Source organism: Coregonus lavaretus (assembly GCF_964263955.1).
Source record: "Coregonus lavaretus genome assembly, contig: HAP1_SCAFFOLD_1205, whole genome shotgun sequence".
NCBI classification, from domain to species: domain Eukaryota; kingdom Metazoa; phylum Chordata; class Actinopteri; order Salmoniformes; family Salmonidae; genus Coregonus; species Coregonus lavaretus.
In genome coordinates this window covers 5,001-26,521 of record NW_028164303.1, presented here as the reverse complement: position 1 = coordinate 26,521, position 21,521 = coordinate 5,001, and the positions used below count along the sequence as shown (strand labels likewise).

Genomic DNA, 21,521 nt, shown 5'->3' with positions numbered 1-21,521 from the left:
TTCCTACTGACCCTGAAAAACACCAAAAGAAAGATGCCCAGGGTCCCTGCTCAACTGCGTGAACGTGCCTTAGGCATGCTGCAAGGAGGCATGAGGACTGCAGATGTGGCCAGGGCAATAAATTGCAATGTCCGTACTGTGAGACGCCTAAGACAGCGCTACAGGGAAACAGGACAGACAGCTGATCGTCCTCGCAGTGGCAGACCACGTGTAACAACACCTGCACAGGATCGGTACATCCGAACATCACACCTGCGGGACAGGTACAGGATGGCAACCACAACTGCCTGAATTATACCAGGAACGCACAATCCCTCCATCAGTGCTCAGACTGTCCTCAATAGGCTGAGAGAGGCTGGACTGAAGGCTTGTAGGCCTGTTGTAAGGCAGGTCCTCACCAGACATCACCGGCAACAACGTCGCCTATGGGCACAAACCCACCTTCGCTGGACCAGACAGGACTGGCAAAAAGTGCTCTTCACTGACGAGTCAAGGTTTTGTCTCACCAGGAGTGATGGTCGGATTCGCGTTTATCGTCGAAGGAATGAGCGTTACACCGAGGCCTGTACTCTGGAGTGGGATCGATTTGGAGGTGGAGGATCCATCATGGTCTGGGGCGTTGTGTCACAGCATCATCGGACGGAGCTTGTTGTCATTGCAGGCAATACATCCTCCTCCCTCATGTGGTACCCTTCCTGCAGGCTCATCCTGACATGACCCTCCAGCATGACAATGCCACCAGCCATACTGCTCGTTTTGTGCGTGATTTCCTGCAAGACAGGAATGTCAGTGTTCTGCCATGGCCAGCGAAGAGCCCGGATCTCAATCCCATTGAGCACGTCTGGGACCTGTTGGATCGGCGGGTGAGAGCTAGGGCCATTCCCCACAGAAATGTCCGGGAACTTGCAGGTGCCTTGGTGGAAGAGTGGGGTAACATCTCACAGCAAGAACGGGCAAATCTGGTGCAGTCCATGAGGAGGAGATGCACTGCAGTACTTAATGCAGCAGGTGGCCACACCAGATACTGACTGTTACTATTACATTTCTGTTAGTCACATGTCTGTGGAACTTGTTCAGTTTGTCTCAGTTGTTGAATCTTGTTAAGTTCATACAAATATTTACACATGTTAAGTTTGCTGAAAATGAACACAGTTGACAGTGAGAGGACGTTTCTTTTTTTTGCTGAGTTTATTATGGACGTTTTCTGAAATTACAAACTTTAAAAAAAAGTATTTATAGCACCTTTAACAAGAACGCAAAGGCAATATGAAAGGTTTTGAGAGAGTTCTTATCTGCCTCAGGGCGTTGAGATCATCATATACTTTCAGCAACTGTTGTTAGCACATTAGATGTTGTTTTGTTGTGCCAAAAACTTCTGGCCTCTGTAAGTGTCCTCTGCCATTTCAGACATCTTTGATGTACTCAGACCTTTGTGTTAATGTTTAGCTATCACTCTGCTCAAAACATTGAGGGGTGGTTTCCCGAACAGAGATTAAGCCTAATCCTGGACTAAAAAGCAGTTTCAATGGAGGTTCTCCATTAAGCATGCTTCTTAGTTCAGGAGTAGTTATAGGCCTGATCTGGGTCCAGGAAACTGCCCCTCAACCGAGCCCAACTGAGCCCCTCAATGTTTTAATATAATTCCTTTGCCATGTTTTTCTCCCATTTTCCCTTGGCATGAATGCTGTTGCTTTTGCTGTCATGGTGCTTTTGACTTCATGGTTACGTAAACGGTGGTCTTTGAAGATAGACGTGTACACTGGGTTGTATAACTCCTCAGTCTTCCTCTTACAGCCAAACATGATATCTCTCTGACTCACTTACAGCCTGTTGCAGTAATCAGATGATAACAAAACAACCCAACACAGATGGGAATTCTTCTAGGGCTATCTGATCATCATAAGACATTCACTGAGTGGCCTGTGTGGTCCAACAGTTAGGCTACTGTACAGCCTAGACTACCTGAGTCAGCATGGGTTAGAATCCGACTGACTTCCCTTCTGACTCGGAACCTCTCCTACCTTTCCTGTCTCCTATTTCCTGTCCTATTTCAATATTTCTTTTTTTTGTGTGTAATTTTTTGAATAAAAAAATTAAAAAGACATTTGTTGATTTAAGCAGAGACCACCACCACCTTTTTGACCCTTTACGTTGGTCCCCAAAGCATCACTGTATTGTATCAATTGATTCTCAATTTGCTTTACCCTCTGAAGAAAAATGTATATCATGTTAATGTAAATTTTCCACATTTTGCCAATTCATGGTAATTGAATTCACCTGCAAGATGACTCAAGAAATGTCTTAATATATACTAATATATGATAATATATACCATTTAGCAGAAGCTTTTATCCAAAGCCATTTACAGTCATGCGTGTATACATTATACGTATGGGTAGCAATGGGAATCAAACCCACTATTCTTGTCATTGGAAGGGCCATGCTCTACCAACCAAGCCAGACAGGACCATGTGTATTTACCATGCTCTACCAACCCAGCCAGACAGGACCATGTGAATTTACCATGCTCTACCAACCGAGCCAGACAGGACCATGTGAATGTACCATGCTCTACCAACCCAGCCAGACAGGACCATGTGAATTTACCATGCTCTACCAACCCAGCCAGACAGGACCATGTGAATTTACCATGCTCTACCAACCCAGCCAGACAGGACCATGTGAATTTACCATGCTCTACCAACCCAGCCAGACAGGACCATGTGAATTTACCATGCTCTACCAACCCAGCCAGACAGGACCATGTGTATTTAACATGCTCTACCAACCCAGCCAGACAGGACCATGTGTATTTGCATTTCAGATAGCCTACACACTCAAATGTGAGGCTTTTTAGATCACCCAGCGGACTGAGTTGTCAACTAACGGGAATTCAAAGCCATTGGATTTAGCTTAAAAGTTGGCTAGAAAACAAAAACACTAATTCCTTTACATTCATGACTTTTTAAAAATCCAATCAGTTATCCACACTGATTCAACTCCATCAGAAGGAAATACATATATGTTTTGTTTGTTGAAATGATGTGGAAATCAAGTTGATTCTCTCTCTCTCTCTCTCTCTCTCTCTCTCTCTCTCTCTCTCTCTCTCTCTCTCTCTCTCTCTCTCTCTCTCTCCCTCCCTCCCTCCAGCACTGTACTCCATCCTCCTGTTCTGTGTCTTCCTGTGGATCCCCTTTGTCTATTTCTATTATGAGGAGAAGGATGATGACAACATCAACAAGTGTTCAGTAAGACTGCTGCTGCCTGCCTTCTTACTGTATACGAGACACACACACACACACACACACACACACACACACACACACATATATATATATATATACACACACACACACACACATATACACACACACACACACACACACACACACACACACTTTGCTACACACTCACTACATAGCCAGTTTAATATGCATTATGTAGCCTACATAGCTTGTTCAAACCAGTGTAGCCTACATAGTTGACCTTGGCTATGAACAGCAGTCACTAGCTGTCTCTCTCTGGGTTAAGGAAGGTAAAAACGTACTAGCTGTCTGTCTCTGGGTTAAGGAAGGTAAAAACGCATATGTATTTATTAATTATTTTGGACTTAATCCCATCGGTCCCACATATAGTGAGGGATTACATTCCTAATGACCAGCCGGAGCCTGAATGTAAAACCATCAGTCTCAATAAAAACACTCACTCAATATTAATATATCACAATCCCCCAAAATAGCTACAGAAGTGATACTTAAAGCTCTATGCCACAGAGAAAGCGTACAGTATCCCTATAGATGTACACACTGTAGAAAAGCAACAAGAAAAGGTTATAGTTGAGACTTTACTGTCGACTCTTGGAAATGACGTGTACATGGCCTCTGCTAAGTTAACTGTAGAGAAAGCCAAAGCCCATAGGAATAAACCACCCTTTCCCCCCTTTTCTTCTTAAACGGAATATTGCTGAAATGTCATATATTGGTCTCCAAAGGACACGGTAGTGATGATATAGATTACATGCCACAGTGAGCTTCTTCCCTCTCCTCTGGGTTGGTTTTGCGCTGAGCGAAGCACTTTCTCTCACAGGCAAGGAGTTCTTTTGAATCATTACTTTCAAAGCACCCTTTAATAACAGCGCTGGGAGTAAGGTGTGTGTGTGAGAGACTACTCTGATAGGTTGAACAGAACTCCGGACTCCACTTCACACTCCATTGTCCCCTCACTAAGTGGAATATGGAATTAGTTAGCCAGCCGCTCAGCTCAAACGTACACACACACACACACACACACACACACACACACACACACACACACACACACACACCCTCCACACACACACACACACACACACCCTCCACACACACACACACACACACACACACACACACACACACACACACCCGCCCCCCAACCCACCCCATTGAAGATTTTGATATTGTTACTGTCCTGATTAGAAATCACAGTATTAATAATTCTGTCTTTCATTACAGCAAGTGAAAAATGCTCTGAAGTACACAGTTGGATTCATCATCGTCTGTGCAGCACTGCTATTAATTGGGTAAGTAATATGAGACATTGGCACCCAGTCTATTCCCTAATTAGTGCACTACTTTTGACCAGGTCACTTTGACCTGCATAGGGGTCTGTATACTATATAAGGAATAGGGTGCCATTTTGGACACAGACATAGATGGCTCACAGAGCCACTCCATGACAGGAGTGGTGGGGATAGGTGTGTAGAACATGTCGTGGTCCTCTGTAGCTCAGCTGGTAGAGCACGCCGCTTGTAACGCCAAGGTAGTGGGTTCAATCCCCGGGACCACCCATACACAAAAATGTATGCACGCATGACTGTAAGTCGCTTTGGATAAAAGCGTCTGCTAAATGGCATATTATTATTATTATATGTCGTCATTAATCGCTTAATGAGCAAGGTTTTTCCTCTTCAAGGAAATCAAAGTTCTTTAAACTGCCATCTGTTAAACCATGAGCAGCCAGACATCACAGAGAAAAGGCCTCTTTCACCATAGTAGTTTTGATACACCTGGGTTCTTCTAATGGTTGAATCTAACTTCACAACTCTCATGTTGTACATTTTCTCTGGAACAATCTTGAAGCTTTATTCATATTCCAGAGGCAGCAACATGGATAGAATCAGACCCTCAGTTAGTGACCCAAGATGCCCTCTGCTATAGTTAGTGACCCATGATGCCCTCTGCTATAGTTAGTGACCCAAGATGCCCTCTGCTATAGTTAGTGACCCAAGATGCCCTCTGCTATAGTTAGTGCCCCAAGATGCCCTCTGCTATAGTTAGTGACCCAAGATGCCCTCTGCTATAGTTAGTGACCCAAGATGCCCTCTGCTATAGTTAGTGACCCAAGATGCCCTCTGCTATAGTTAGTGACCCATGATGCCCTCTGCTATAGTTAGTGACCCATGATGCCCTCTGCTATAGTTAGTGACCCAAGATGCCCTCTGCTATAGTTAGTGCCTTCTCAGCTCCCAGCCCCACCCCCACCCCCAGCTGACAGCCACACCCCTAATCCCACCCCCAGCCCCACCCCAACTCCCAGCCTCAGCTCCCATCCCCCAGTTCCCACCCCCCCAGCTCCCAGCTCCCATCCCCCAGCTCCCATCCCCCAGCTCCCATCCCCCAGCTCCCATTCCCCAGCTCCCATCCGCCAGCTTCCATCCCCAGCCCCATCTCTAGACTTATTTAATCTCTCAGTCTCAGATAAAGCCCTTTCGTGATTAAGTGTTTCAAAGATTACTTGATGCTTAAATCTATAGTGATACACGGTCAAAACCATGTCCCATTTAACCTCCGGTTTACTCTGTGTTTAACTGTGCCTGCGCAGCATAAACATAATGGATTTCTCCTAGCCACCATCACAGTAACATGCTTGCTGTTCAGGTCATATCATGTAATGTTCGTTCAACCATTAAAGGCACTCTGATCCTATAGAGGGGGCTGCCTGGATTGAATGGTGGGTGGATAGAAAAATCTGCATATCCCAAATGGCACCCTATTCCCTACATAGTGTACTACTTTTGACCAGAGCCCTATGGGCCTTGTCCAAAATGGTGCCATTTGAGACGCAGCCAAGGACAAGCCCACACGGTTAATTTCAAGTTGAAAAGTTTGGACTCTTTGGGATTCTTTAGACAGAAGCAATTTGGTGTCTATTTTACCTTTTGAACTGTCGGCCCTTTGTACCTCTTTGTACCGGCCGATTGTTGTTCAGGTCTCTTGACTCGAGGTGACATGATAGCTTTTATCCTGCACAGCCTCTCCTCTGCTTTCCTTTCCACTCCACTCATCGCATCTCCTCTCCTCTCTGTGTGGTACCCTGTGGTACAGGGAGACATCAGGCCACTGTGTTTGGTTTGACTGTTCATTCAAGGGCTTTGCTGCCTGAACACAGTCTTTTGTTTGCAGCCCTTCGTGACTGGGCTAGAGAAGGCTAGGGATGCCTCAAAGCTCTTAAAAGGACTATTGACCTTTCAACTGCTGCTGATTCTTTAAACTTGGGCTTTTGAGGTGATTGTTCTTTAATATGGTGGTCTGCATTCCACACAGTGTTCCTTAGTCTTACAAAACAATGTTGATCCATAGAGACATAACATATTATACACTTTATTATTAGAGATTACAAAGGCTCATACAAGCATTATACCTGCAGGCTTCAAGTAAAGTATTATAAATATTTATTTCATGAATCCATCCCTGGTTTAGCCTAACATTTTTTAAATTCTATAATTTTTATTTCTCTCCAAGATACTAGCCAGCCTCCTTGACATTTCCGCTGAAGTAAAGCCATGAGCTACATTTACACTTCTATAATAATATTTAAACTTCTATAATACTTCGCAGACATATTGTTCAGTCAGTGATACATTAAGAGATAACTGGGACTGAGAAAATGGCTGAACATTAAGGGCTCTATTTTAACAAACCTAATGCAATGGTAAATCTAAGCGCTGGTTCGGGGGACGCAGTGCTGGCGCAAAAGGACTGGGTTTTGATGAATAAATAAGTTGTAGGTGTGTCGAGGCTTGACCCCTCACTGGCCAATCAGAACGTGCTCCATGGCTAAATATGTGGTTGCTTCAAGTTGTGCATTGCCTTGGAATCAACTCCAATTCCAATGTTAGTCCGTTTTAGTTTGTTATATAGCTTACAGAAACAAAATTACATAAAATGTAGACCTATCCCATCTTTGCTAAATAAGTTAACTTGACCTGTTTGCGGTCCACATTGTTCTAAATAATTGCAATATGGAAATGATATATAACTCTACATAGCATTCACACTGATATAGGGGCTTGTCACGTGTGTCAGTGTAATGAGGAGGAGGAGGGGCAGCCTCGGCAGAATCCGTGACAGGGCTAGGCCTACTGTACATTACAATGTGGCTGAGCTTAGACATGCCAAACATTGTTAATAAGCAAGATTACATTCATTATTGAAAATAATTATAATCAAATTCTAAAGCAAACAACTTGTTTTAAATAGGCTATGTCGATACCTACAGACTCCATAGTGTCTCCCCATGGGCATATAATATTATAACAACGCAGACTATGGAGGGTTTTTACACACATCCAAACTTTTCACTGTTGCTGGACAAAGATCCAATATATAGAGAGAGGGAGAATGTATACACTGTTATACTGCTCCCAAATAGGCCTATGTTTTATGAACATAACCGGAACCATCTTACAGATCAGATCGCATTCACACTTCTCCAGAAGTTGCATTGCATGCACGCCACGGACGTTCTCACCATAAAACCAGGATGGTGAATCATTGTAATAAGTTTGGTTTTAATTCAATTAAATTTAACAAGCAATTTTTTTTTATTTATTTTTTATTTATTTTTACAACAGCAATAAATACATGTAAAATGTAATGACATCATAAAATCTCCAGGATCAAAAAGACAGACACATTGCTGTTGAACCAGCCTTCATTATAGTAGGCCTACGGAGGGCTTGGGTTTTCAACATATAAATACGTTTGGTTTTAATTCAATTCAATTAAACAATAAATCTTTCTATTTATTTTTTACAACAACAACAATATATACAGTACATGTAAAATGTAATTATGTCATAAAATCGCCAGGATAAGAAAAATGACTTGCCACTGTCTTTAAACAAAGCATGTGTCCATGTATGCTGATGATTCAACCATATACACATCAGCAACCACAGCTAATGAAGGCACTGAATCTGTTCAAGAGTTGCAGTCTGTTTTGGAATGGGTTGCCAGTAATAAACCGGTCCTTAACATCTCTAAAACTAAGAGCATTGTATTTGGTACAAATCATTCCCTAAGTTCTAGACCTCCGCTGAATCTGGTACTGAATGGTGTGGCTGTTGAACAAGTTGAGGAAACTAAATTACCTGGTGTTACCTTGGATTGTAAACTGTCATGGTCAAAACATATACAGTGCATTTGGGAAAGTATTCAGACCCCTTGACTTTTTACACATTTTGTTATGTTAATGCCTTATTCTAAAATGGATTAAACTGTTATTTTTCCTCATCAATCTACACACAATACCCCATAATGACAAAGCAAAAACATTTCTTTAAATGTAGAAAGATATATATATATATATGAAATATCACATTTACATAAGTATTTGTATTTATTATGGATCCCCATTAGCTGCTGCCAAGGCAGCAGCTACTCTTCCTGGGGTCCATCAAAATTAAGGCAGTTATACATTTAAAAAAACATTCATAAGAGATTTCACAGCACGCTAAGTGTGTGCCCTCAGGCCCCTACTCCACTACCACATATCTACAACACAAAATTGTGTACGTGTGTGTATAGAGCGTGTGTTATCATGTGTATGTATGCATCTGTCTGTGCCTATGTTTGTGTTGCTTCACAGTCCCTGCTGTTCCATAAGGTGTATTGTTATCTGTTTTTTAAATCTGATAATATTGCTTGTATCAGTTACCTGATGTGGAATAGAGATCCATGTAGTCATGGCTCTATGTAGTACTGTGCGCCTCCCATAGTCTGTTCTGGACTATTAATGTTTGCTCTCTGTGTACATCCAAGGGCCTGCCGTGCTGCCCTGTTTTGAGCCAATTGCAATTTTCCTAAGTCCCTCTTTGTGGCACCTGACCACACGACTGAACAGTAGTACAGGTGCGATAAAACTAGAGCCTGTAGGACCTGCCTTGTTGATAGTGTTGTTAAGAAGGTAGAGCAGCGCTTTATTATGGACAGACTTCTCCCAATCTTAGCTACTGTTGTATCAATATGTTTTGACCATGACAGTTTACAATCCAGGGTTACTCCAAGCAGTTTAGTCACCTCAACTTGCTTAATCTCCACATTATTTATTACAAGATTTAATTGAGGTTTGGAGTAGTGAATGATTTGTTCCAAATACAATGCTTTTAGTTTTAGAAATATTTAGGACTAACTTGTTCCTTACCACCCAGTCTGAAAATAACTGCAACTCTTTGTAAGTGTTGCAGTCATTTCAATCGCTGTAGTAGCTGACATGTATAGTGTTGAGTCATCCACATACATAGACACTCTGGCTTTACTCAAAGCCAGTAGCATGTCATTAGTAAAGATTGAAAAAAGTAATGGGCCTAGACAGCTGCCCTGGGGAATTCCTGAGTCTACCTGGATTATATTGGAGAGGCTTCCATTAAAGAAAACCCTCTGTGTTCTGTTAGACAGGTAACTCTGTATCCACAATATAGCAGGTGGAGTAAAGCCATAACACATACGTTTTTTCAGCAGCAGACTATGATCGATAATGTCAAAAGCCGCACTGAAGTCTAACAAAACAGCCCCCACAATCTTTTTATCATCAATTTCTCTCAGCCAATCATCAGTCATTTGTGTAACTGCTGTGCTTGTTGAATGTCCTTCTCTATAAGCATGCTGAAAGTTTGTTGTCAATTTGTTTACTGTAAAATAGCATTGTATCTGGTCAAACACAATTTTTTCCAAAAGTTTACTAAGGGTTGTTATCAGGCTAATTGGTCGGCTATTTGAGCCAGTGAAGGGGCTTTACTATTCTTAGGTAGCGGAATTACTTTTTCTTCCCTCCAGGCCTGGGGGCACACACATTCTAGTAGGCTTAATATGTACATGTATGTAGAGTTATTAAAATGACTATGCATAGATAATAAACAGAGAGTAGCAGCAGCATAAAAGAGGGGTGGGGGGGGAAATCAAATAGTCTAGGTAGCCATTTGATTAGATGTTCAGGAGTCTTATGGCTTGGGGGTAGAAGCTGTTTAGAGCCTCTTGGACCTAGACTTGGCGCTCCGGTACCGCTTGCCGTGCGGTAGCAGAGAGAACTGTCTATGACTAGGGTGGCTGGAGTCTTTGACAATTTTTAGGGCCTTCCTCTGACACCACCTGGTATAGAGGTCCTGGATGGCAGGAAGCTTGGCCCCAGTGATGTACTGGGCCGTACACACTACCCTCTGTAGTGCCTTGCGGTCGGAGGCCGAGCAGTTGCCATACCAGACAGTGATGCAACCAGTCAGGATGCTCTGATGGTGCAGCTGTAGAACCTTTTGAGGATCTGAGGACCCATGCCAAATCTTTTCAGTCTCCTGAGGGGCAATAGGTTTTGTCGTGGTCTCATCATGACTGTCTTGGTGTGCTTGGACCATGTTAGTTTGTTGGTGATGTGGACACCAAGGAACTTGAAGCTCTCAACCTGCTCCACTACAGCCCCATCGATGAGAATGGGGGCGTGCTCGGTCCTCTTCTTTTTCCTGTAGTCCACAATCATCTCCTTTGTCTCAAGCTCTGTCATGTTGGATGGGGAGCATCGCTGCACAGCTATTTTCAGGTCTCTCTAGATATGTTCGATTGGGTTCAAGTCCTAGCTCTGGTTGGGCCCACTCAAGGACATTCAGAGACTTGTCCCGAAGCCACTCCTGCGTTGTCTTGGCTGTGTGCTTTCGGTCGTTGTCCTGTTGGAAGGTAAACCTTCGCCCCAGTCTGATGTCGTGAGCGCTCTGGAGCAGGTTTTCTTCAAGGATCTCTCTCTGTACTTTGCTCCGTTCATCTTTCCCTCGATCATGACTAGTCTCCCAGTCCCTGCCTCTGAAAATCATCCTCACAGCATGATGCTGTCACCACCATGCTTCACTTTAGGGATGGTGCCAGGTTTCCTCCAGTGCTGCAGAGATGGTTGTCCTTCTGGAAGGTTCTCCCATTTCCACAGAGGAACTCTGGAGCTCTGCCAGAGTGACCATTGGGTTCTTGGTTGCGTCCCTGACCAAGGCCCTTCTCCCCTGATTGCTCAGTTTGGCCAGGCGGCCAGCTCTAGGAAGAGTCTTGGTGGTTCCAAACTTCTTCCATTTAAGAATGATGGAGGCCACTGTTTTCATGGGGACCTTCAATGCTGCAGATATTTTTTGGTACCCTTCCCCAGATCTGTGTCTCGACACAATCCTGTCTCGGAGCTCTACGGACAATTCCTTTGACTTCTGACATGCACTGTCAACTGTGGGACCTTATATAGACGTGTGTGCCTTTCCAAATCATGTCCAATCAATTGAAATGACCACAGTTGGACCCCAATCAAGTTGTAGAAACATCTCAAGGATGATCAATGGAATCAGGATGCACCTGAGCTCAATTTCGAGTCTCATAGCAAAGGGTATAAATACTTATGTAAATAAGGTATTTCAAAATGTGGAAATAGTCAAGGGGTCTGAATACTTTCCGAATGCACTGTAGATTCAATGGTTGTAAAGATGGGGAGAGGTATGTCCACAATAAAGAGAGACTCTGCTTTTTTGACACACCCCACAAAGGAAGTCCTGCAGGCTCTAGTTTTATCTTATCTTGATTATTGTCCAGTCATGTGGTCAAGTGCTGCAAAGAAAGACCTAGTTAAGGTGCAGCTGGCCCAGAATGGAGCGGCACGTCTTGCTCTTCATTGTAATCAGATGGCTAATATAAATACTATGAATGCCAGTCTCTCTTGGCTAAGAGTTGAGGAGAGACTGACTGCATCACTTAAAAAAACAAAAACAAAAAAAACAATGGGTTTGAAATTCCAAATTGTTTGCATAGTCAACTTACATCACACCACTGACACACACACTTACCCCACCAGACATGCCACCAGGGGTCTTTTCACAGTTACCAGGTCCAGAACAAATTCAAGGAAACGTACACTTGCACTATATAAGTGCATCTTATATAGTGCAAGTGAACAGCAAACCTGGTTTCCAAAAACAAATAAAGCAACACCTCACGGCACAACGCCTCTCCCCCATGTGACCTACTTGTTGTGTGTATATACTGACATGTATGTGTAACTGATAGATGCACACACACACACTACATGTTCATGTTTTTAAATGTATGTTAGTTGTAAAGTATTTTGTCTGTAATGTCTTTTTCATTATATGTCGGACCCCAGTAAGACTAGCTGTCCCCATTGGCGTCGGCTAATGGGGATCCTAATCAATCAAATCAAATCAAAACCAGCTTTTGGTTGGTCTTAAATATCCCTACCATCGCTGCCTGAAATTAGCACTTTGGGTCACATTTTTAAGGACACACCTGAAATATTTCCAGCCCTCCCATCTGCCTGCCAGTGAGCTGATATAAGACAGGTAAATTACCCATCCTTGGACAACAGTTGGAAAATAGCACAGCGCTGGCTTTAACAGGTCGAAATTGTCAACGAACGTCATTTGACACTAGCGCCGCGTCAACGCCAGCCGAAAATAGAGCCCTAAGACTGCGTCCTAAATAGCACCTGTTCCCTAATTAGTGCACTACTTTCGACCAGAGCCCTATGGGCCCTGGGCAAAAGTAGTGCAATATAAAGGGAATGGTGTGCCATTTGGGACGTGGTTTAAAAGTCATAATTAGATGAATTGCCTGTTAATTATAAAAGTAATGCAGCTACTAAACCCTCTACCAATAGTCATTGATGTTGTTACAGCTACTAAACCCTCTACCAATAGTCATTGATGTTGTTACAGCTACTAAACCCTCCACCAATAGTCATTGATGCTGTTACAGCTACTAAATATCTACCAATAGTCATTGATGCTGTTACAGCTATTAAACCCTCCACCAATAGTCATTGATGTTGTTACAGCTACTAAACCCTCCACCAATAGTCATTGATGCTGTTACAGCTACTAAATATCTACCAATAGTCATTGATGCTGTTACAGCTACTAAACCCTCCACCAATAGTCATTGATGTTGTTATAGCTACTAAACCCTCCACCAATAGTCATTGATGTTGTTACAGCTACTAAACCTTCCACCAATAGTCATTGATGCTGTTACAGCTACTAAACCCTCCACCAATAGTCATTGATGTTGTTACAGCTACTAAATATCTACCAATAGTCATTGATGCTGTTACAGCTACTAAACCCTCCACCAATAGTCATTGATGTTGTTATAGCTACTAAACCCTCCACCAATAGTCATTGATGTTGTTACAGCTACTAAACCTTCCACCAATAGTCATTGATGCTGTTACAGCTACTAAACCCTCCACCAATAGTCATTGATGTTGTTACAGCTACTAAATATCTACCAATAGTCATTGATGCTGTTTCAGCTACTAAACCCTCTACCAATAGTCATTGATGCTGTTACAGCTACTAAACCCTCCACCAATAGTCATTGATGCTGTTACAGCTACTAAACCCTCTACCAACAGTCATTGATGCTGTTACAGCTACTAAATATCTACCAATAGTCATTGATGCTGTTTCAGCTACTAAACCCTCTACCAATAGTCATTGATGCTGTTACAGCTACTAAACCCTCCACCAATAGTCATTGATGCTGTTACAGCTACTAAACCCTCTACCAACAGTCATTGATGCTGTTACAGCTACTAAACCCTCCACCAATAGTCATTGATGCTGTTACAGCTACTAAACCCTCCACCAATAGTCATTGATGCTGTTACAGCTAGTAAACCCTCCACCAATAGTCATTGATGCTGTTACAGCTACTAAACCCTCCACCAATAGTCATTGATGCTGTTACAGCTACTAAATATCTACCAATAGTCATTGATGTTGTTACAGCTACTAAACCCTCCACCAATAGTCATTGATGTTGTTACAGCTACTAAACCCTCTACCAACAGTAATTGATGTTGTTACAGCTACTAAACCCTCCACCAATAGTCATTGATGCTGTTACAGCTACTAAACCCTCCACCAATAGTCATTGATGTTGTTACATCAACTAAATATCTACCAATAGTCATTGATGCTGTTACAGCTACTAAACCCTCCACCAATAGTCATTGATGCTGTTACAGCTACTAAACCCTCCACCAATAGTCATTGATGCTGTTACAGCTACTAAACCCTCCACCAATAGTCATTGATGCTGTTACAGCTACTAAACCCTCTACCAATAGTCATTGATGCTGTTACAGCTACTAAACCCTCCACCAATAGTCATTGATGCTGTTACAGCTACTAAACCCTCCACCAATAGTCATTGATGCTGTTACAGCTACTAAACCCTCCACCAATAGTCATTGATGTTGTTACAGCTACTAAACCCTCTACCAATAGTCATTGATGTTGTTACAGCTACTACATCTCTACCAATAGTCATTGATGCTGTTGCAGTGACTAATTCATTGAAGACAGACTGTTCTACTGCGTTTGAATGACATGACATGTTTACAGATGAGTATGCAGTTTGATGGGAAATGAAACAGTCTGCCCTACTCTGCTTAATAAATAACAGTTAAAGCCATTCCCATGAATGTACAGCTTGATCCATTTAATTGTTTGTCCAAAATAAATGTTACAGTAAATTAACTTTGTTGTCAACCCTGAAGAAAGCTTTTGATACAAAAACATGAATATTTCAATATTTCACTTCATCCTGTTGGTTTCAGTGGCAGGTGTTAGCTAGTCTATAGACTCAGACTGGGGGTATTTGTTGACATTCTGACAGCATTCCCTTCAATGCTAGGTAAATAAACTTGTCTAGCAGGGACAACTTTATGTAAATAGTGTGTGGGAATCTAAAACTCTACTGATGATGCCGACGGCTGTTGATAGAAGCAATTATTATCAAGGGACGTAATCAAAACAGTGTGTTTCCATTTAGAAATGCACTGGAGATACCCAAAGTCATGGCTTCTCTGATACATTTACTTTTCAAAGTAGGCTATCACATGCATTTCACAGTTGGGCTTATTTTAACTAGCCTGGTCCCAGATCTGTTTGTTCTGTATAGCCAACTCCGATCAGATCTGGGACCAGGCTATATTGTATTTTACTTCTATTAAAGCCAATGGTTTTAATGAATAGTATTTTTGCAGGGCCTTTGTTCCTCTTGAAGCCCCACCTAATCAGAATGCCACACAGTGGGAGAAGATGCAGTATCTGTTTGAGGAGCTGGGGAACAACCGTAAGTACTGCCTGACTGGTCACACTTTACAGTAAGGTACCCTTTAAATAACACTTTACAGCAAGGTACCCTTTAAATAACACTTTACAGTAAGGTACCCTTTAAATAACATTTTACAGTAAGGTACCCTTTAAATAACACTTTACAGTAAGGTACCCTTTAAATAACACTTTACAGTAAGGTACCCTTTAAATAGCACTCTACAGTAAGGTACCCTTTAAATAACACTTTACAGTAAGGTACCCTTTAAATAACACTCTACAGTAAGGTACCCTTTAAATAACACTTTACAGTAAGGTACCCTTTAAATAACACTTTACAGTAAGGTACCCTTTAAATAACACTCTACAGTAAGGTACCCTTTAAATAACACTTTACAGTAAGGTACCCTTTAAATAACACTTTACAGTAAGGTACCCTTTAAATAACACTTTACATTAAGGTACGCTTTAAAGGTTGTACCAAAACAACAATTACCCAATTTCTACCAATAAGTTCTAACTGTTTATAAGTGATTTATAAACTACCTATTAACTCATAATTCACTGTTTATAACCTACTTATAAACCATTAACAGCCACTTCTTAAATGGTACCTTAATGTAATGTGTTACCACCTCACTTATGGTCCTATGTCACTTGCACACACAGTCCTTCTATCAGATAGCCCTCGTGAATGACCCACCACAGCAGTCAGTCAGTTGTCTCAGTGTGGTCGGTAATGAATATCCATTTAGTGGTGGTATTGAAAAGCTGCATGGGCCAGACAGAACGATGGATGGCTGACACAGGGCTGCACACTGAGGTGACATGTGGACTTGGCAGAGGCAACATTTTCCCTCGTCAATGTCAACCATCCTCATTGTGCCGCTCGCAACCAACTGTCTCCCGGAAAAAAGGGAGAAAGCCTCCCTTGCTTTGATGTGTCACTCAAGAAAGACGGTTCGCTCTCCACTGCAGAACTTTGACGAGTATGAGCCCTTCCCTCTACAGCAGTTCATACTTATGTCTATATTTCTATTTCTCCTAACGTGACTTGCGTTTGATTGTGCAAGTCCCAGTTGAGCGGTCCTCTATGGTCGTCATAAGCCTGCTGCCTGTGTGTGGGTCCATGTGAATGCGTCTGTGTACACTGTATATGGGCCTAATGCATGTGGACACTGTACTTTGTTAAATCTTGGGCTTACAGATCGAGTCGAGACAGAGCCAGCTTTATAGCCAACAAAGTGGCGGGGCTGCCGTTGTTTTTTTGTGTTGTTGAATAAGTTGTCCTTTAATGGTGGGTTTACGGTTAGAGCAGAGCATACAGAGGCAGCGGCCGTGGGTCATGTTGGGCCCAGCTCCAAGAGAGGAATCCGGAGGCTCTCCGGGGCTCTGCTCCGTGGCATCTGGCGATCAGGGGAGGAAGTCAACACATCTGTCACACTCTTTCCACTGTAGCATGCAGTCAGATCCTGGCCCTGCCCACCTCTTCTACCCCTCCCTTCCAGCCTCTTCTCTCCTGAACCTACCACCACCACCACTCAAATCCCCCTCTCTCCCCACTCTCCCCTCCTCTAAACCCTCCTCTCTTTCATCCCTCTTCCTACCAGTCTTTGTTACCAACCTTTCACTGTAGCAGTCAGTCCCTGCCCAGCCCTCCTGACAGCCTTACCCTTCCCTCCCAACCCTCCTCCCTGGGCATGGTTGCTGAGCTGCCCCTTCCCAACAACCCTCCTCCCTGGGCATGGCTGCTGAGCTGCCCCTTCCCAACAACCCTCCTGCCACCTCTCCCCTCCCTCCCTCCAACCCTTTCCTCACCCTTCCTGACTGTCCTCCCACCTCTCCCCTCCCTCCAACCCTTTCCTCACCCTTCCTGACTGTCCTCCCACCTCTCCCCTCCCTCCAACCCTTTCCTCACCCTTTCTGACTGTCCTCCCACCATGCCCGACCACTTCCTCAGGGCTATTGATCTTCTACTGCAGCCCCTCCCTGGGTTGAAATTGCAATGTTGCTCAGGAGGAAACAGCTGTGTCCCAAATGGTAACCTATTCCCTTCATAGTGCACTACTTTTGACCAGAGCCCTGCTTAAAAGTAGTGTAATATACAGTATATTGAATAGGGTGCAATTTGGGACGTATCCAACATTAAGGCAGGATCATCCCTATGCTAATTCCCCATCTTCTCTCTCTCCTACTCCAGATGGGAGGTTAATTGAGCAAGGGGGAAGACACTCCTCACTAAGTCAGCCTCCCGACCCTGGCGCTGCAAACCTCTCATTTAGGCCACAAACTGCAGCGACTGCAGCTCAAATGGGGTAGCCATTACATTATTCACAATGGTGCAATGAGGCATGCCGGTGTAGAAATCCCCTCAATGACCAAATTGCACCCTATTACCCTTCTGGGCCCTGGTCAAAAGTAGTGCACTATATAGGGAATAGGGTGCTGTTTGGGACGTAGCCAATAGCTGCTTGGGATTGCTTGTGCTTTCTTGCAGTGCTAGTAGGTTGAAGCAGGGCTAGTAGGTTGAAGCAGGGCTAGTAGGTTGAAGCAGGGCTAGTAGGTTGAAGCAGGGCTAGTAGGTTGAAGCAGGGCTAGTAGGTTGAAGCAGGGCTAGTAGGTCGAAGCAGTGCTTGACTTTTGCGTCTGGCACGAAAGTGGGATCCTCTTTAGTTATTTTAGTGCTGTGAAGACCTGGCATCTGAAAGTCACTTTATTTTCTAACGCGGGCATCTGTGTGTGGTATGTAGAGTGTCTTTGGAGTGTGTGTGTGGTTTTAATACGCTCAAGGGCATGCTCTCCAGTCAACCATTCTTCCCTCTGTTTCTCTGAGAGGCCCACACTATCCTTCCCTCCATCCTCTTTTTCCACAGTCAGGCTGGTAATTTATCTCTCCCTGCATTTCCCAAAGTGGATAGACACGCTCTCCTTCCCCTCGCCTCCCCTCTTCCCCTCTCCAAGTCTCTGAGAGAGAGACTCCCAAAACTCCACAGTAGTCCAATGATGGCCTTGAGTGACTCTGTGACTGTGTGTGACAGAGAGCTACTGTCCTGTCCTCTGAGGGGTGTTAAGGCTGTTTCGCAGACTCATATCCTGGTCCCACACTCCCAGTCCTCTCTCTCAGAGCCTCGCAACCATACTGGAGACATTAGAATTCATTTTAAACCACCCAAAATGTAAAGGAGATATGTAATTTAGCAGGTGCTTATCAAAAGTGTTTTACGAAACCACCTAGCCTATTTCTACATTCCTAACAAAAGCCAGTTAGAGTATAATGAGTGCATAATGATTTAATATGTGGGATCCCATGTGGGATTGGACACACGACCCTGGTTTTGATAGCACCACCCTCTTACCAATAATCACCCACGACCCTGGCTTTGCTAGCACCAACCTCTTACCAATAGAGTCAGTGTTGAAAAATGAGCTTCTTTGTCACAATCACACAATCAACACCTGAATCACCTGATGCTTCATTACCTTCCAGGTGTGTTCCCTGGCTCAGAGCAGTGGGCCAGGGAACTCAAACACAAACACAGCCACACACAATCACACGTGTACGTTTGTGTGGCATGTGTGTTCCCTGGTCCACTGCTCTGATCGTGGCGTGTCCCAGTGCATAATGTCTACCCCGAGGGACTTTCTGTTTCACACCAACTAAATGGGGTCAAATACACTCCAGAGATTCAGGGTGTTATGGTGACTGGTTACAAAGACACACACACATACACACACACACACACACACCACACACACAGAGAGAGCCCGTCGGCTTCTTTCATGCTTGCAAAACATTCTATCCTCAGCGGATCACTGCCATGAAATTATTAATTATTTGAATGATCAGTCAGTGGTTTAAATTAATGATCAGTTCAATTTGAGCTATTTTATTTTTCTGGCTGGGTCTCGTCTCTCCATTGAATGAAATTCTGTTCGGTTTTGGAAAAGCATGAAAAGCCTGTAAGGCAAAAGCATCCTTTTTCCTATCAGTAATGAGGCTACGGTCGTTTTCAGTTGCGTAGGGGAAGGTTTAAGTCTGGCTGGGCTGGTTATATAGCATAGACAAAACAAGACTGCATCTCCAATGGGCTCTGGTTAAAAGTAGTGAACTGTGTAGGGAATAGGATGCCATTTGGGACTGTCCCAAAACAGCCCCCCGCACCTCTCTGATTCAGAGGGGTTGGATTAAATGCGGAAGACACATTTCGGTTGAATGCATTCAGTTGTGCAACTGACTAGATCAGCGGTTGAATGCATTCAGTTGTGCAACTGACTAGGTCAGCGGTTGAATGCATTCAGTTGTGCAACTGACTAGGTATCCCCCTTCCCCTTTCCCTAGCCCTCCTGCTTCCAAGATCAAGAGACTGGGGAAGCAGACACATTTAATAAGACCAATACCAGGATGGAAGACTGAACAAGTGACGCCACACTGAAGCGTTTTTAGGCCTGTCGGCAGTTTCAGTGGTCAACGATAGTTAGTGACTCAGACTGTTGAGAAGCATTGGTAGAAAGTTCTACTGTTATGCCCCAGTTTTATTTTGTCTTCTCATCCTAAATATTTTAAAGCTTGTTGTCAATCTTGGGGTTCTGAGTTTTTAGCCTTTTGAAGCAGTGAAAGAAGGCTGTCCTTCTAAACTCTGTTTTAGATTAAAGGAAATATATGAAACATATTATCAGAAAAACAACTGTTAGAAAACAACTCGCCAACCAATAGTAATGACACATGAATAAAACAATACTATGGTGACTGGTGAAGGGTTTCCTTCTCCCTGACCCCTGTTCCATATAAAACAATACTATGGTGACTGGTGAAGGGTTTCCTTCTCCCTGACCCCTGTTCCATATAAAACAATACTATGGTGACTGGTGAAGGGTTTCCTTCTCCCTGACCCCTGTTCCATATAAAACAATACTATGGTGACTGGTGAAGGGTTTCCTGACCCCTGACCCCTGTTCCATATAAAACAATACTATGGTGACTGGTGAAGGGTTTCCTTCTCCCTGACCCCTGTTCCATATACACCCTTTAAACACGCTGTAAACACCTCGCTGTTTGACAGGTCTGCTTGGATATCTACTACTATCCATGTACAGTTAGATAAATATTTTGTGCTTGAACCTTAAGGGGCATAACAACAGTATTTCCCATGGTTTGCCATGATAATCTCACCAGCTATTTGAACAGACAGACCCCCCCAGGTCTCAGACAACTTCTCACCTTCGCTCTACATCCACTTCCACCTGTGTGCGTGTGTCTCTCTCTCTCTCTACCCCCACTTCCACCACTCACCTCCTCCTGCATGCCTACTAATGCAGTTGCAGCTTAGTGTGCGTGTCCATATCTGCATGATTCTATCTCTGCTACGGACAGGGAGGAGAAGCTGTCTGGGAGTGCTGGGGCTGAAGCAGCTGTTTAATAAACACTTGTCCTCACTGCGTCGGGGGAAGGTAGGAAGGCTCCTCTCCTCGGTGTAAACAGAGCCTGAAGGGCCTGGGCTATATGCACTAGGAGATAAGGGCTTCCTCATCTCATTCCTGCGCTGCTGGAGATTCCTGCAGAGTTGAATAGAAGGCATTTTCCTCAAAGCCTGTTTTAGCATGGGCATTAAAGGCTTTATGGATTTCTGCCTGTTCAGACTACACAGTCCAGCACAGTATGGTGGTGGTATGCATCTTTACACTTTGTTTACAAACCGCCAATTAAGAATAAGAAGAAAATATACTATTTTAAAATGGTGATAGTCCCCTAATGGTGCTGCTGAGAGTGGTGGAGGTTTGCCTTCTCTCCATGTCTATGGAACCTAGCTTTCTTCTTTTTCAGAGGCTGAGTGGTGGAGGTTTGCCTTCTCTTCATGTCTATGGAACCTAGCTTTCTTCTTCTTCAGAGGCTGAGTGGTGGAGGTTTGCCTTCTCTTCATGTCTATGGAACCTAGCTTTCTTCTTCTTCAGATGTGGAGCCCCACGCCTGGTAATAGACTATATTATCTCTGTCTAATACCCCGAAAAATCTGCTTTAATAAACCCAAAGCAGCAAACATAACATCCGCCGGACTCTCTTTTTGTGCGGGGACTTCACCAACAGTGATGCTCTCCTCTGCAGAACGTGCCC

General features: G+C 43.6%; 1 protein-coding gene across 1 annotated transcript in view; it reads left to right on the top strand.

The window, feature by feature from the left end:
* Positions 1-21,521, top strand: part of LOC311117228 (lysosomal cobalamin transport escort protein LMBD1-like) — a gene marked incomplete at its 3' end in the record, with an annotated part of 80,550 nt that overhangs the window by 57,050 nt on the left and 1,979 nt on the right. Inside the window, exons 4-6 of the mRNA XM_084192205.1 lie at positions 3,151-3,248; positions 4,491-4,558; positions 15,343-15,431. Coding sequence (XP_084048331.1) covers positions 3,151-3,248; positions 4,491-4,558; positions 15,343-15,431 — 255 coding nt within the window. The remainder of the gene's footprint in view (positions 1-3,150; positions 3,249-4,490; positions 4,559-15,342; positions 15,432-21,521) is intronic.